Source organism: Ambystoma mexicanum, chromosome 13 (assembly GCF_040938575.1).
Source record: "Ambystoma mexicanum isolate Mex_15411 chromosome 13, UKY_AmexF1_1, whole genome shotgun sequence".
Lineage (NCBI taxonomy): Eukaryota > Metazoa > Chordata > Amphibia > Caudata > Ambystomatidae > Ambystoma > Ambystoma mexicanum.
In genome coordinates, this window is record NC_090938.1 from 162,520,783 (window position 1) to 162,539,178 (window position 18,396).

The window sequence follows — 18,396 nt, forward strand, 5'->3', positions numbered from 1 at the left end:
TCTATATTGTTGCATAGGTATCTGGAGAACTTTAAACATATCGTGAACTGTTTCTAAATGTTCTTGCATGCAACAATCGCCTCCCTTTTTGAATAGTTGAAACAAAGTCTTAATAGACTTCATGATTTTTCTTATCTTTATTTCATTCAAACAAGTACATGTAAGATATAATACAAAACGAAATCAACATAGAATACAGTATATCTTATCATATACATCTATTAGAAATCACCATACCCCAAGAAAATCAATAAAGAGATATTCATAAATTAAAGAAAAATATATACATTGGAGTCATAAAACATATTCTAATAATAACCAGTCCTATACAATAGATATATCCAAACTTCTTAACATATAGACAAGAAACAAGACATAGACAAATAACTACATACACACTAATTACAACAAATAAGACAAGTACTAGTGCAAATATTCAATCACTTAGAATAATCGGTCATATATTTAATGTACCATTACCATATAAATCAATAAAATATGTCCATAGAATCCAATAAGTCCCCTCTTTACCCTTTCTCCTATACATGACTAATTCAAAATCAGACTTCATGATTTTGATAGGACAACATGGTGTATTCTGGTGTGGGTCATTTTGTTGCTCATTTCTGTTCTATTGTGGTCAGGAATGATTGTAACTATTGCATAGTGATTCTTATCCCACCACTGCACTATAACCAGGTGTGGCTACAGGAACAGCTGTTGATAAATTGTTTTCTTGGACAGAGCTGTGATTGATTTCAGTTCCATTAAATGTGGTGCCTTGTCGCTTTTCCTGAGATTTTAGACTTCCTGCATTAACATGTGTTGGGCGGTAGCCCTTAAATGCAGTGGTAATGCTATAACCACCTCATTTAAGGTTCTGCCCAATCTCGAGTTGGCAGCATTTACCTCCAGCTGTAAGCTGGCATTAAATGTGCCAGGACAATTCGAATTTTCTGGCACAATTAGCGTGCGCTAATTGCGGCGAAAAATCCCCATTGGACCCAATGGGGAATTATCGTTATTGCCCAACCTGTGATTCGTCGGTAATACCGCCGGAGGGTTGGTCGGTAATGCTAATACAGTTGGGCGGAATCTCAGTTGGGATACCGCCCAACTTGTGATGAGGCCCTAAGTATTTGCTGTTGTAAGTTCTTGCACTGTCCATGAAGCTGTTCTGCCTCATGACAGAGACCAGAATTGTCATCCCTGACCTTATTGGTTATTGCTTGCACTGATCTGTGTCTGCAACTGATTAAGTGCCCTGTCCTTTTTGTAATTTTCTTCCAACAATTTGAATATCTCCTATTGCGCAGAATTCTCTGTCTTTTTCTATGTTATGTTCTCTAAGGGTTTGTATTTCCGAAATAGCAACATCTTTGTCTTGTCTTATTTCATCTAAAATCCCTTTTAAGTGGGTTAAATCTTGCTCACTCTCATTAAACTGTTTCTCTTTCTGAGCCAATTGAGTAGCTATATTGCTGAATTTAGATTGCAATTCTGTGTCTATTTAGATTGCCATTCTGTGTCTAGCTTCCTCTGTCTTAATTCTGCTTTGAGCTGCTGCACCTGATCACATTCATTGTCCAAGCTGCACTGTAACATATTCATAACTTCACTGTCATTTCCCTGCATCTTTGGGGATCTATGCAACCAAAACCACAACTTTGCACACATTCTGATAAGGCAGTTTTTCTCCTCCTTGTGGTCTGATGCTCAGAATAGCCCCATGAGGCACACCCGCCCAATGGTCCCTTTTTCAAAAATGTTTCCAATTGCCTCTTTCTCTACCTCTGTGGTAATTCTGTTCTTCCATTTTTCTGAAGACCAAGCTGCATGGGCAAAATTTTTTGTTTATTTGCTTTTATTGCACCGGAACCCACAGGCATCAGGGCTCAGAACATAAAAAAACAACAGTATAAAACAAATAGCAGACTAAACAAATAACAATGTTTTAAGATTTTTCCTAAAGACGGAAATATTTAGTTAGTATTGCGTGAGTCAAAAAAGCACACAGTACTGCACCACTTCACAGCACTAATTCAATTAATGGGTGTATTGTATGGTCATGCTTTAGAGCACAATGCCATGTCCAGTAACTGTTTTAAAGTTTGCCAATGGCCAATGTACCAAAAATGTTGGATATATATTTTGGGGTTATGCCTATCACTTTGTGGGATTTTTTTTATCATGGTGGTAGCAGTAACTTGTTGAGGTATTTTTATCGGGGTGAGACTAGATTCAGAATATTACTTGGATCACTAACAACAACACATTACTGGACTTCATTCACTCTAGTTAGAGAGCTTATGCCCCCTCCTTGCAGTATTTTATGTACACTACCCCTCTATGCCCTTGTGGCTGAGTTTCAAAATACATTGATAAACACCCACACACACGCATTCCCACCCCCCACCCCGCCTTTTGAAAACAAACATGTTTCTATCACAAAACTTGTAAGTATTTCTCATGTACATTATGTGCTACTCAATTACTGTATCATTAACTAAATCTGTTGCCGATATTTCTATCTCAGCATGGCACTGAAATCTTCCCCGGCCCCCTTGCCTGTCCTAGTTAGGGTAATTAGATCAAGGACTCACTCCACATCAAACTGCCCCCAGCTCTGGATTCCGCCTGCTTGCCAGCTCCCTGTCACCTCTGTCTCTGCCCGAAGATATCTCTCCCAGAACTTAAAGATGTTTGACCCAGCTACACCCACTCAAAGCCATTTTAATAGTTCCCTCCATCACTTGAGGGAACACCTCCCCTTGCTATCATTCCACATCACCTGATCTCCTCTGTGTTTTTCCTCATTGTACTAACTACATTTCTGAAAAATAAATGTAACGTTTCTCTTTCGCTTTCTGATTCAACAATGCTTCGCCTCAGCAGAGCGGAACTTCATATTTGTTTAACTTACTGCACAAACTCTGTCTGCACGTTTGAATTCCATTTTACAAAGCATCATGCATTTTCCAAAATTGTTTTCAGGTTATTTCCACAGAGACTAATTTGTATTAAATGTTATTAAGGGAAATGTTACTGGGGTTGGATTAGTATGTTCCTATATTAGTATTAGTTTTGACTGCAACTCAGTCAATTGAAACATCATCCTGAAACAATATGCAATTTTAAGCGTGTGCTCTGTGCATTTTCCATCAGGCGCCTTATGCATTGGCCAAAAATCTGTTTAATTCCCTTGATCCCCTATTGCAGTTCAAAACCACGCTAAGATATGTATGCTAAAATGATGAGCTACATGTTCATGCTAAAATGATGAGCTGTTTGAGATGCTAACATTCAGAGTCCCTACCATTCAGAGCCCCTACAATTCACAGTCCCCAGCTACTCCTACCACTGAAAGACATGCGGAAGCCCACTGTAGGAAGCAGTTCAGCAAAGCTGCTCAAGCAAGTTGGTAACATCACAAATGGTACTTGGGTTACCATAGCAGGTGGTAGAGATAGAAGAAAATGAAGGAGGCAGTTGGGGCAGGCTGAAGAACCCCATCTCTCTCGTACCAGTACTTGGGAAAAAACTAAGAGACAGTTGAATGAAAACCAGTGCCTGGCAGGTTAGTGAAACAGGCCTGGGTACTGCATATGATAAAACTGAGAGAAGGGTCTGGGACCCATACAAAGAAACCTTAGCCCCCCTTATCCCCCCCCCGATACTTGTGAACTGTGTTTTCTGATAAAATGATCAACAGTCAAGTCTGGCAGGATTGTGAACCAGACTTGATACTACGTTTGTGAACTGGAGAAAAGAATAGGGGAAGAGACCCCCCCCTCACCCCTCCAGATAAGCGGAAAATGTGTTTTTGTGAAGTAAGAAGATCTACAGTCACATCTGCCAGGACAGTGAACCAGACTTGATGTTATGTTTGTGAAAGAATGGGAGAAGAGATCCCCCCGGCCCCCGCACTCTCAGATACCTGGGAACTTTATTCTATTGTAATTAAAAGAGACTGGGAAAGAAAAGAAGAGGGGAGGCAATTCCACGCAAATCCTGTTGTGTTTTTATGTTGTACGCATGTGGAAGAACATCCAACATCAAGAACTTTTAAGTTAAAATAATCAATCATTGTGCATATTTGAAGTAACATCCAGAATGAGAGAAGCCTCTGTCTGGAACAAGAAGACACTAAGTTTTTCCTTAGTCTAGAGTGTAAGGGACTGAAATAGGTTTGGACACAGGATGGTTGAACATTTTACCTTCATGGACATGCTGACCGAGTCCTTAGTCTTTTTGTTGAGGCAGGGCAATCCCTCATAGGAAAAGGGCAAGGTAGGTTAAAGGTCTTTGCTAACAAACATACCACGACTGTGTCAGACTCATACTTCTGCACCCTTACACCACCCTATCGTTCTAAGCCTGTGAAAGAGCAGATTCTCCACCCTTTGAACTGAAGAGTCTATAAAATGGCCATGCCCATGTTTATCTGCTCAGTATAACTCAATTAAATAAATAATAAAAAAAGCATAGTGCACAGCTGTATGTGCTCCTGTTTACATGTTGTTTATCTATACATGGGTAGCTGTATCTATGCATTTTCCCTTTGTGTGTTGTGAATGATAATTATGTAAAGTTTAATAGCGCTGAACATAGATGATATTCATAGATCATATTTACATACAACAGCACCCAACTGAATTTGGTGCTCATTTGATCTCAGTAGGATGAAAAGCAGAGTTGGCCTTAGCGGGATTCGAACCTGCGACCTGCAGATCATGCATCAGAGATCGCACGACCTGCTGAGCTATCGCTCCGGCATGTATCCATGTTGTCTCTGTGTAGTTGCTGTAGTCTGTCAAGGATCTTAAGAATGCGGCACGTTTCTCACTGTTCGATAAACATGTTTCCTTAGGGCTTTTGGACAGCAATCATGCTAAATATATGAAAACATAGGTTGGTAGGACAGGGCTTTTGACATGCGAGGAAAAAAGAGGTGCCCGCTTATGAGTTCTGGGAGGATCACTGGCTACACGTTAAGTGCATCTGTGTCTGCATGGGTTTGTTTGTGTCTGCATGGTTTGGCTGGGGTCCATGTGTGTTTGTTGTTTTGTCCGTGTGTGTGGGTGTGTGTATGCATAACAACAAACACAGACCTATTGGCTTTGCAAATGTGTGTTTAATCACAGCTTGGTCCAACACTGAAGTTGAGGCACCACGTCATAGGGAAGACTTAACAAACATCTTAATCCTATTCACTTTGAATGTGAGTTTATATTCAGCGGGAGGGGGCGTACAATGATTTTTAATTGAAATTCAAGACAAATCTACTTGCCCTCAGCACTTCATGGGTGATACACTGTAGACTCTAATCAGGAAACTCATCAAATTGAGCAGCTCAAAGTGTGACCCGTTCTTACAGAGGCGTGTGCCCTTTTTTATACATGGTTCATTTAGCAGGGACCAGGAAATTTCAGCACTAAAAAGTAAACCGAAAAAGCACCATTTATTATTACAGGCACTTTACCATAGGGCAGGAGGCCCTTCAAGAAACCTGGAGTATGAGGTGGTTTTGCCATAGGTTCAGCTGACGAAGTGCAGGAAGATGGAGTGAGAGCTGAGAATGGGTGACCTTACAAAAGAAAAGGTCGTTCAGTGATTCTGGTCTAAGTAAGTGGGTTAGGCCATGACTTGTCAAAGACAGGTGATGATTGCATTGATGACATACCCTTTAATACTGTTTTCCCCAAGTCCATGGACAATATAGTCACCTGTGCAGGCCTGATGGAAGATTCAGACCTTCATCGCCAACAGAAGGGATTCATGTAGATATGAGACTTTTACACTGGAAAGATGCCGTACCTGGAAAAACTAATAGCAGCGCTGCTGCTATAGAGCGAATTAGTTCCCAGAATTAAGCCATTGGTGAAAGATTGAGCGATAGCTACAGAATTTAATAGAAAACAGAGTGCTGAATGGAGAATCGGATGATGGAGTTGCTGATGGAGATCATGGACCAAAGCCCCAGACCAGGCTTTGAGGCCAATGTTGCTAGCAATAGCAGCATCCCTGAGCTGATCAGCCAGCAGTACTGTGACACAGTCAATGACATGGCAGGCATGACACCACTTGTCAAATTGTGACATTGCTTTTGGCTAGCTTATACCCCTGAGCCAAAGGTAGGACTGGCACTTCAGAGCTAGCCTTGCTCACTCCAGGAGCGCATGTTTCTAGATGAGCAGACGTAAAGCTGAAGCAGAAGTGCATTCTCTACTTTAAAGGAGCAGACACAACCAGATAAGTATGTTGATGGCTCAACTTGGTAGTCGAGTTTGCTATGTATTTTTATATTTTGCGTGTTTAAGGATTTCACTTGGGGTGTTTCTGTAGACTAAGCTACCAATGTGAAAGTACAGAAAGTTTTATCACGGTGGCATTGGACCACATAAAATGGCAGATGTAAAGACCCGATAGGAGAACTGCCATGAACATTAGCTAATTGTTTGAGAAGTGCCTTTTATAGCTATCAGCATTTCTGCTGGCTTTCACCTATAGCATAAAGGGTGTGGGTGAAGCCCCCTTCTAGCAGTGCTGGATATTATGTGCATGTATGCATGGTAGGCTGGCTGGTGGGGCATGGGGTTGGCTAACAAACCACAGACTGATGGTGATGTGCAATTATTTGTTATATGCATGTGATATTAGAAACAAGGAGTGGTTATCTTTTATGAACGCTGATGTTTTTGCAGGGCTAATAGTTAGGGTATCTGCGTTCTCAAAGATCTCAGGTTTCCTGTAGCCCTGCGTGAGAAGGTCACTGAGTCCTGATTTTATTTCCACTTCGGATTCTGGGACTTGTATTTTTCTACCCATTTGAAATTTATGAAAACTACAAGTTCCAGAATTCCAATCAAAGACAGGAATGGATGGCCTTCATACTCATAGCCACGGGGAACCTGAGAGACCTGGTGTTCTGGATGTCAGTTACTGGCTAATTGGCAAGGTTCATATTTTGGCTGCATAGACTGGATCAAACCACCCTGATTCATCAGATCATCTGAGGAGGCTGAGCAAAGCGCCTGGAACAGACCTTTAGGAACCCGCTAACTATGTGGATAGCCAGAGAACATAGGATTACGTTTCCTGCACGTCACTTGAGCAGGAATTGCACTGGAACATTGCCCATTGCCCATTAACATTGCTCTGCTTCAACATATCTTGTGACTGCAACTTAGAAAATGTTCCAGCATCAGAGACATCTTTATTGGAAGCCAAAAGGAGCACGTGCCCCGGACCTCACCGAGGGCCCCAACATTTATGCCTGATGCAAAGAAGTCTTTGCTAATTTTTCTATCGAAACATCATAGATAACGCATGCCAATATATCTTATAGTTTTCTGGTGCAGTTATTAACCTGCTGGCTGTTGTTGACAAGCACATTCCTTTCAGATTAATTAATCATGTAATGCAACCTGTGTTTAGGGGAAACTGATTGTGCATCTATTATGGTATAGTACAACACCTACAGTGTTTTTCACTTTGTGGGCAATATATTGATAACTTAAATAACCAAAGTTTGAATGGATAGTGATACCTCTGAGGGTCACTATGGTCCAGAAGAAAGCGCAGTGTATTAGGCACTCAATACAGAGAACTTTGTTCTACTCTCAGTCTATGCCCCGATTAGGCCTGGTCTAACCTTTTTTTCTAACCGGCTTTCAAGATTTTCAAATCACTTTACTGTGTTTTGAATCAAGGCTGTTTTTTAAGCGGATGAGGCTGTTTTTTAAGCGGATGAACCACAGCTCGAAAACTCAAGCTGACTCCCAACCTTTCAAAACATGTCAGCATATATATGTTGGTCTGCAGCTTTTAGAGTCAGCTCGAGCATTAGACTGTGGGTAGTGCCTTTTGCCTAATGACATGGCTCTGTAAGATTCGAGAATCTTTAATCCAAAGCTCATACTTTCAAAGTCACAAAATCAATCCTTTCAAATCCCCCGTCTTCCTCAACAATGTATATACCCTCCTTATGCTTATTATTAAACAATCTTAAAAAAAGAAAGTATAATACTTCTATAAATAAGATAAAAATATGTATCTATATATTTAATCAAAAGGTTTAGTTAAGAGAGGGTTAAGGTGAGCTCATTTTTCACGACAAAACCCTTGCAACTGAGGCGGTGTAGGAAGTGATGACAATCTCGACTCATCAGTCCCCTTTAACCCATAGATGTCCACAATGATATTTTGTATATCGTTGTGAATTCCTTCTGTGATGTCATGTATATGGACTTTACAACAGGGAGGAGTGAGAGCACTTGATTTTTTTTTGCCAAGGAAACACTCCCATTTTGTCTCTGAAAATGTCCTCCCTTGAAAACAGATATACTCATACTGAAATCAATAATTTGTTTCTGTAATTAAGCAGAAAATAAAAAAGGATCAACTGAGTTATAGATCCAGGGGCCAAGTCCCCTTTCGTACCTATTGAAGTCTGTCATAATCCCAGCACCACTCCTACGGCCTATCCACTTCTCCCTCACTTCCCCCACATCGATTCAGCCTTATTGTGTCTCCATTTATATGTCGTAGATATCTATTAATTCAAGCTTGTGGTAATGCTATCAAGCTGAATGGAGGTAACTGGCCGTTGGAAGAGTAGAGACATGTGGACTCTTTTTTTTGTTGTTGTCCTTTTCGGACAATTAAAAGATTAGCCATTGATGTATTTTATTTTATTCTGTGCACGTTATGTTAACCTTAGGAAATACCAGGTTTACCAATTCTACAAGATGCTGCCCTTAGACAATGACAATGCCACCCTGCGTTTATTGCATTATTATGGGCTAATAATATGATATCAGCCTAGGCATTAGTAAAATATTTGAAGGCAATATTGTATGTATGAACTAAATTATTAATTGTTTTGAATCCCCGAGTGTTTGACATGAACATGTGTTTGTTTTATTACTGTATATCAATCATGCTTATTTACATTATTAATAGTGAGAGTACAATGTTGCTGCTATGAATTGTTTGTGCTATTTGCTTTTATGGGAATAATCCCGAAATAAAACTAATGATGATGATGGCAAAGATGAAATAACAATAATGGCATGGCAACTGCCAGGTAGAGTTACCATTGGTTCTGAGAAACGGGCAGGATTGTGCTGTTTTGCATTGGCAGATGTGTTTCTGGTATATTTAGGTGCTGCTCCATAACCTCCACTTTTCTCAGAAGTTTGATAGGTTTGGTAGATCAGGACACAGATAATGTGACTGGTAAGAAGTTTATTCATTGTATGGGTTTCACTCTCTAAAAGGGACTTTAAACCAATATATGTTCATAATTTGGGATCGATTACTTACATCAGATTGGATATGGAATTTGGATCTTACTAGCTTGTTCCAAAATGACCCAAAGATCCTCCAGGTTCTTTTGCCACTGGACAATTGGCAGTTTTCTTGCATTGCATTAAATTATTTTAGTATCGTAATAATACCATGTGCATATATCTTTTTAGATTTTAGAGTAAGCTTTGCTAGCTTGGCCATGTAAATTGACATGTGTATCCATCACCAGACCCCATCAGCTTAGTGGCTAATTAAAAAATGCCATGGCAGTATATCTTCTATAAAGACTGTGAATCATTCATAGAATGAATGTTGGCTGCTTCTCAAAAGATGGAGATTGGAAGGCCAATAGATGACTCAAGAAAGACTGTTCCCAAACTCCATGTGAATAAAATTACAGTTAGAAGAGGGACTTGGTGGGGAGCCTGAGTCTAGTGGCGATGAAGATATCTTTAAATTCCTGCAGCTGTGCTTGCTGGCTGATCCCTTTGTTTGCGTGATGTGAGAAACCAACAACACTGAGTTGCAGGATCAAGTTCAATACGTTATATTGTCTATAATAGGATAAGATGGATCAAGGCCTATAACCAAAAAGACAAGGCTTATTAGCACAGGGTCATGATGGGGGTCTAACAAAATAGGCAGAAAGACGGTTTAACTTAAAAAGGACCTAATGTCTGAGTCCAAATCCAAATTCCCTAGTGCCACCTAGGACAATCCCAATGTTCTTAAGTCTCAAATAAGATCTTACACACAACGCGCAATGCTTCTATTTCCCCAACAGTGGAACAGTGCGGCTCCTCTCCGGTTCTCCTTGTCCTTGATGACAACCATGACTCTGGATGTGACTTCATGGGCAGCATTTTTGGAATTTGCTGCGCCCATGACCTGAGTTCCACCTTTTTCCACCAGGCTCATCAGCTGAAAGAATGCAGAACATAATGGTGTCTGAACTATCTGCACAAGTTGTAGGTTGCAAGATTGAAGAGGAATCTGTGGAAGGACTGATTCTTCCAATAAACCATTAGTGAAGTTAAGTAATTTGTTCTTCTAATGGATTTCTTCATCCCCGTGCAATTACTGAGGAGAGAGCACAGCAAGAACGACCATCTACACCAGTCAATTCTGGAGCACTGCACAACCAAAGGGGGTACCTTGACTCAATAAGGAATCCAGGCAAACGTGCTTTGCAAACTTGTGCCAAGAGAACCACATGGCTGCCTGACAGATGACAAACGGTGACAAACCTCTCTGAAAGGCATAGGCGGTGACCGGGGGCATGGTAGAATGGGTCCAGTTACTTTAAACTGCACCTCTTTCACTGCCAGATTGCAGCACTCTGAAATGCAGAAAACTATCCACCTGGACAGGGCTTCCTTGGTAAAAGTTCTGCAGAGCGAAGGAGCTGGTCATCATCCTTCCTTATGTAACCCTCCAAGATGCATCGTGGCTGAGAGCTAGCTCGAGGTCAACAAAAAGAAACCCCTCCTAAGCCTTAGATGAATTAGGTGAAGGGTACTAGACAGGATTGTTACTCTTTTGGGGGAGATGTACATCCGAATCTATAAGCATTCCTTGCAGGGTGTTCTCACCAAAAACATGTTTGTAGAATCTGGCTTCAGTGATGTGGGGAAAACCCCTCACTGTTCCTGGTCCCCCGCCTATTCCCAGAGGAGAACACGTCATATGACCTGTTTATACTGGAAGGAAAATGGTCTAACTGATGGGTCCCTCTAAAGCTAAGATATAGCCCATCACCTTCTGGCAAAGCCTCTCTTGTGGGAGTCGGAGGCCTGTCTACTCAAGGCATCCATTCACTATACCAGCAAGATGGGCAGCCATCAGAGAGACATTGTTCTCCAGAGTTCAGAGCCACAGTCCATCACTTAACCTAAACAGGGGATTTGACCTCCCACTGCCTTTCTTGTTGAGCTAATAGATGACAGCTCCGCTCTGTTCTCCATCATATTCTGGTGCCAATTGCCCTACACTCGGGGCAAGGAAAGCAATCATTCTAGCCTGATGTCCCACAAACTACAGAATTACAAATTACAGAAAAGCATGTTGCTTTGTTGCTGGGTGCCATAGGCTGCTTACTGCAAGCTTGTAAGAGAGTAGTCCATGACCATTGGTAGTTGAGACCAAGGGTGCTGTAGGGCAGGGGTCTGCAACCTTTGGATCTCCAGATGTTTTGAACTACAACTCCCATGATTCCTAGCCAGTATAGTCAATTATGAGAAATCATAGGAGTTGCAGTGCAAAACATACGGAGAGCCGAAAGTTGCAGAGCCCTTCAAATATCCATTGAAGTGATCTAATTTGCTTATTGGGCATAGGTCACCCCAAAAATGCAGGATGCCATAAGACACCGAAAAGCTGAGACAGGGACTTGGCGTTGGTTCTGGAAGACCTGGACGAGGGAGGGACACTCCTGGCCAAGAGCCTGTTCAGAACCATCTCGATGAACTGGAGTGATTAGGATGGCGTGATCTGACGTGTCTTAAAGTTCAGGGAGAAGCCAAAGCTGTACAGAAGATGAGAGGTGAGGTGTGCTGCAGGTAGGCCATCCCCAGATCCGAGCTGTGGGCTCAAATGAGTTTCTTGTCTTCCAGGAAGGGGAAGAAGTAATTCCTGCCCTTGATGACATGAGCAGCTACCACCGCCAATAGCTAAATCTTGGGGCTGAGGTTTCGTCGAAGAGCAGGATCTTAAAATGGTCACAGGTGGTCACAATGATGAACTTCTGTGTTTTTGATGGATTGGCACATTGAAGGATCCAGGATAGAACCGTGAAACCCCTCTTTCAGCACCAAAAAACAAAAAGGAGTACCAATCCTTCTCCACCTACAGGGTGGGCACCAGTTACTTGGTGACCTTCGCTAGGAGCTGCAGGACCTCCCTCAAAAAAGGATCTGTGGAGTGTCAGTCGCATGAGGGGGGGATGGTCTGGGGGTGTTGGAGGAAATGGGAGACAATATCCCTTTCACATGACCCGTAACGCTCATTGCACAGAAGTGATATGGTACCACTCCTTAACTTGCAAGGCTTGCCTTCACCCCCAACTAAAGAGGTTTTGTGCCTGGGTAGCTGTGGGCATAATTGATGCATTCAATTGACTTCCCTGTCCCTATTTTAGTGGGGGAAATACCACTCCATCAGCTTTCCCCAGGGTGCCTGCCCTGTGCCACAGTTGACAAAGGAGCGGAAGGATTGGCCTTTGAAGAACACAGAAGAGGGAGAGTCACTAGGCTGTTGAACAAACAAACCTATGGATTTCACAGTTGTCTTCGGTGCTTTAAACGTCTCTTCCTGCTCATCATCTTTGGCCAAAAGAAGTTAAAACCATCAAAATGCATGCCAAACATTTTAGTCCGGTGTACAAAATGGGCGACCATTTACATCTCCCTCTGATTAGGAAGTATAAAAACAGGAAAACAAAAGGGATGATGGTTGGAAGGTTTAGAATTCATCCTAGCCTGCGGGATCGCATTTCGCGGGCCTTCAGACAATGTCCTTCAGCCTGCACAGCCATTACAGAAAGGTGAACCATATGCTAATCAGGCTTGGTCCCACCCCGAAAGAGTCAGTCCAGCCCGAACGGCATGGCGCCCTCCCTTCCGAACAGGACCACAAGCAACGTCAGAGAGGTTCTGGCCTCATTGGGCGTCATCAACGAGGTGTCCCCTAGCCTTTATATGATCAACGACCACCCAGGCCCTAACTTGCAAAAGTGTGTCTAATTCGTAAGAGTAAGGCATTCAGACAATAGAGTTAAGAAAGATGGATTGGTTTAATGTTTGTCAAGCGGTGGTGAACTCTTAACCAGACGAATTAATATAAAAACATAATTACTTACCTTATCTGTTTTCCATTAGATGTAGTACCTTCTATGGTGAAAATCTATAAAAAGAAGCTTCAGGGCTTCTAGCACCAGTTATTCTAGTTCAGTTGTGATGTCACAATGTCTGTTGCTTGAGCCAGCACAGAGCACAATTCCAGCTGTCCCTGAAGCAATTAATTAAAGCATTGAGAAGCTTTTCTAACTCCTTTCCTGTAGAATAGTTTTCTGTGATATTTTACAGCCGTTATCTGATGAGGAGCTGTTCATGGAAGCATTTGTATGTTGTGCACTGCTGGAGAGCATGAATCAGCATGGCATTACACCTTTTAAAGAACAAAACAAAACGGGGTTGCATGCATTTTTATTAAACTGCTCAAAATATTTTTCTGCATCACATTAGAGGCTGCATCTTAGTTTTTATTTTTTTTAAAAACAGTACATTTATTATGTTTCAGGAACTTAAGAAGGTCTCTTACATTTAATTAAGAGACCAGCTATTAAGGACTTCACAGTGAATGATATGATATGGTATATATATATATTATATGAAATTTTATTTTTCATAACAATCACACCAGAACCCCCCCTGAGTTCTTTGCATAGGTTACTCCATCAGGGACCCATCTTCTTCCCCACAGATCGTCATTAGGTAGCCTTCCATGTTTTACGGTTCCATCAGGGGCAGGCCAATCCACCCCCCCCTTGTCCTTACTTCCCCTCCTGCCCCATTTCTTCCTCACCTCCCCTACATAGTGCCCAATCCTTCATGGTGGTTACAGGTCATTGGATTTCAATAGGTCCTTCAACAGTGACTCCAATGTACTGTCACACCCTCCCTTTCTGTCTAAGTTTCTGCTCCCTGCTGTATCGGCAGTTCCGCTTCCCCCCCACCTACAGGCATCCACCTGCCTCCACCTGCCACATCGTAATTGCTGGGCCTTGAAGGCATTGCCACGCGATAGCTACTCGACGTTTTGGTGAGTATCATTAGGAATCGAATCATCCTATTCCGTATTCTATGTTTTTTCCCCCCTGGGAGAACTCCCCAAATACATGTTCCTGGGTTGCATTCCAGCTTAGCCCCCAGCAAATCGTTCACCTCCTTCACCACCCTTTACCAATATTTAGCTATTACTCCACAGCCCCATATCATGTGCCTGAATCCCGCTGGACCCCTGCCACACCCGGGGCTTTCATCCTGCAACTCGTTATACATTGTCCGTAGCCTGACTGGGGTCTCATATGTTCTATGCATGATGTTAAATTGGATCAGTTGGAACCGGACATTACGTGATAGCTTCCGGCCCAGTCCCCAAATCTGTACCCAGTCTTTTTCCGATATCTGGCATCACATATCCGCCTCCCATTTTTCCTTCACCTTCAGTTCCCTCTCAGGTTCCTCCTCTCATTGGGCTTTATAGATCCGTGACATCCTTGCCATGCCCCCGTCTGGACCAGCAGCACCCACATCAGTGGGCTCACTTCCGGTTCCTCTGGGATTCCCTCCCATATTTCTGCCAGCCTCTGGACCACCGTTCCATATGCCAGGAACAGGCCCCATGACAGCCGGAACCTCAGACACCAGTCCTCGAAGATAAGCAGCTTCGCTCCCTCAAATAGATTCCCCACCATTGCACTCCCCTGTTCACAAAGCCTCTGTATTACTGCCCTTCCAATCGACTGCCATAGTTTCAGATCCATACCCCAAGGTAGATTCCCATCATACAGCCCCCCAGGGCCTTATCATGCAAAGGTACTTCTTCCACGTCTCTCTCACCGCTTCAAACACTATTGACGTCTCCTTGTTGCCCATTGGATACCACAATTCCACACCTCTCTGATGTAGAGGCAGGGCCCCTATTAACCCTTTCAGATTGCCCCCCGGCTGATCCCACAGCAGCAGCGACCGATTGTAATTGCGCTTCCACAAAATATTTGCCGTAGTCTGGCAGATCCAGTCCACCCTCCGCCGTAGACCTTCCCATTATGGCTAAGGATACCCTCCTTTTCCCCGTATTCCACAATAGCTCCCCCACATTGCTGTCTAGCATTTTGAAGAAGACTTTCTTAACCAAATATGGTATATTGGTGAAAAAAGTAGAGCAGCCACGGCAAGATCACCACTTTGCATAGTGCCACTCTGCCCATCAAGGAGAGAGTCAAATCCTTCCAAAATTGAACTGAATCTCCTATATTCGAAAGCGCCCTCCCTTTGTTATGCACAAACGTCTCCTCCATTTCGTGAAATACCTGTATCCCCAAAAATGTAAAGGACTCCCTCTCCCATTTTATCCCCAACCTCGGTAGATCCTTCAATTGGCAGACCTGTAGCCCTCCCAGTGGAAACAATACAGATTTTTCCTCATTAAGACGGAAGCCGGACAAGTGACGTAAATTCTTCGGTATTTCCAATAGCTCTGGGAGGTACACCTTCAGATTTGATGCATACAAAAGCAGGTCAACCGCATATAGTGAAACTACATGCTTCAGGCCCCCTACTTCAATCCCGGCCTCCATCATTTCCTGCTGCATAAATGCCGCCAGGGGTTCCAGGGCCAAAGCAAATAGAATTGGGGAAGCCGCACATCCTTGCCGTGTCCCCCTTCCCAATTCCCATGTCCCAGACACCCAGCTATTAGTCCTCACGATTGCCATCAGCTTGCTATATAGCAGGCCAAACCATTTACAGGCATTTTCCCCAAATCCAAATTCCTTTAGCACACGAAACAGCCATTTCCACTCCAGCGAATAAAACGTTTTCATGGCGTCGAATGAGGCTATCGCCATATCTTGGTTCCGCGTCTTCACTTGGTCCATTACATGGTGAAGGCGAGTAATATTGCCCTATGTATTCCTTCCCCCAACAAACCCGCGTTGACCTGGGTGGACCAGTTGCAGCACCACCTTCGCCAACCTGGCTGCCAGGATTTTCCCCAAAGATTTTCCCATCGACATTCAGTAGGGACATTTCAGAATTACTGTAATTACTGCCTCCCTCATGGACTCTGGGAGGTGCTCCCTCTGAAAGGCTTCCTCATACACCTTCTGTAGTTGTGGGGCCAGAAGATCAACAAACGTGGAGTAAAACTCTATGGGAAATCCGTCACTGCCCAGAGCCGTGCCTTTCCACATATTACGTATTGCCCATTGGATATCCTCCTCCTCAATTGGCCTCCAATTCCTCTCTCTCACCCTTCCCTAATCTCGGTAGACATATTAACCCTAGAAGGTCCTCGACTTCCACATCCACATACCCATTTTCACTTGTATATAATTCTCTATAGAAGGCCACGAAAACGTCATTAATCCTCTCTTGAGTACCCGCTATCTCTCCCGAATCGGCCCTAATTTGGGTAATGACTCGACTCGGGCTCTCTCTGTTGATCAACCAGGCCAACAACTTCCCTGCCTTATCTCCCTCCCAGTGCAGTCAGGCATCCCGCTTGCTATTGTCAAAATGTGACGGATTGGCCAGTGTCTTATGGTAAAGCTCAAGCTTCTGTGCCAGTCTTTCCCCTACCGGGGTACCCCTTGCCGCTTCCCTATCCAATTCTGCCACCTGGGCCTCCGCCCACTGCAGCGTGTCTTCCAATCGTTTTCGCATGCCCACCGTCGTGGAGAGGCACACCCCTCTTATATTTGCCTTGAAGGCCTCCCAGAGCGACTTTCTTGATTTCACTGATCACTCATTCAACTCAAAATAGGTTCCGATCCCCTTACGGATTTCATTAATAAACACCCCATTCCCGAATACATCCCTCTGCATTCGCCATAACCGATGGGGGGGGTCTCCCACTTATTCCTAATAACTGAACCACCAGGGGGTAGTGATCCGACGGAGTATGCCCCAGATATTCTGGCCCCTCGAAGCACTGATTGTATTCCCTCCCCGTTAAGAGATCGTCCAGGCAAGAATATGACCCACGCACCCCCGAATAATATTAAAAACCCCTTTCCTCTCCATGTCTTTCCCTCCATATCTCCACCAGGTCCAGCTCCTCCATTGCCCTACGGAGTGACGCCGTCATGTGCTTCTTACTTGGCCCCCTCCCCCGAACCATCCAAGAATTCATCCAGGTGATAATTCAAATCCCCTCCCAATATGATAAGTTCTCCCTTATACGCCCCCATCATGTAAAACCAACGGGAAGTACTCCTTATCAGTATTCAGTGCATATATTAACCAAACACAATGTGCATTCTTCCCATAAACCCACTATCAGCACCATTCTCCCTATCTCCTTGATCCAGATCCCTCCTCCATTGCGAGTCCTCATTACCGAACCTATTTCCCATACTGCACCCTCCTCTTAGTTCCTCTGTTTGCCCATCACTTCCTCCCTGACTCTTAATCTTATCCCCACTAACACCCATCCCCAACTTGGTGTTTTCAACACCAACTCCTCCCCAACTCTCCATCTGCACCCCAACAACCTCCCACCTCTTTCCCACTCCCTCCCTCTCCCACCTTCCCCAAATGCATCCCATGGGCATCTCCCAAATGGGTTCCAACCCACCAATCCATTCTCCCAACCCGTATTGACAGGATGTCGCCCCCCTGGTTCCTTCCCACCTCTCACACTTTGTAGACCCCTTGACTAGCTCTCCCCACCTCCCCCTTCACTCTTGTGGGTAGCAGCCAATGGCATCAAGTCTCTAGGGGGAGCTTTACATTGCCAGCGTCTCACTGCGTCATATGTCCTTCTCTGTTGTCATACGTCCAGTGTGAAGTCCGGGAAGATGCGTAGTTTCATATTTCCAATCTAATCGCAACCTGCTTTACGAGCCTCCTGTATGATTGCATCACAATGCTGAAAATTCATACTCTGGGTCACCATCACTCTCGGTGGCCTGCCCGATTGGGGGGGTCTGCCCGGCACTCTGTGCTCTTTCCACCGTAAATAATTTCGATAAGCCCTTAATCCCGAGTACCTTCAGAACTAAGCTTTCTACGAACAGTTCTGCAACAGGGTCCCTCTTCTTTTTCCGGCCCCACGACCAGCCTGATGTTGCAGCATCTGGAGTGGCCCTTTGCATCCTCTGCTCTCACTTCTAGGGTTCTGGTCGCTTCAATCACACCTGCCACCTGGTTTTTTGAGAGTCTGGATGTCGTCCTCCACCACACTGACTCTTTGTTCCACCTCTGTGTCTCGTTCAGAAACTTTGCGGCGGTCAGCCCTAATCAGAGAGACATCCACTCCAACCTCCTTAATGCTCCTTAATGCTCCCTTCCAAGGAGGCTT

The 18,396-nt window shown here is 43.8% G+C and overlaps 1 protein-coding gene across 1 annotated transcript in view; it reads left to right on the forward strand.

Annotated features, from left to right (window-relative positions):
* Positions 1 to 5,945: 5,945 nt before the first annotated feature.
* The window catches only part of LOC138520278 (uncharacterized), an 88,092-nt gene continuing 75,641 nt past the window's right edge, over positions 5,946 to 18,396 (forward strand). Inside the window, exon 1 of the mRNA XM_069632730.1 lies at positions 5,946 to 6,043. Within this exon, the coding sequence (XP_069488831.1) occupies positions 5,946 to 6,043 (98 nt within the window). The remainder of the gene's footprint in view (positions 6,044 to 18,396) is intronic.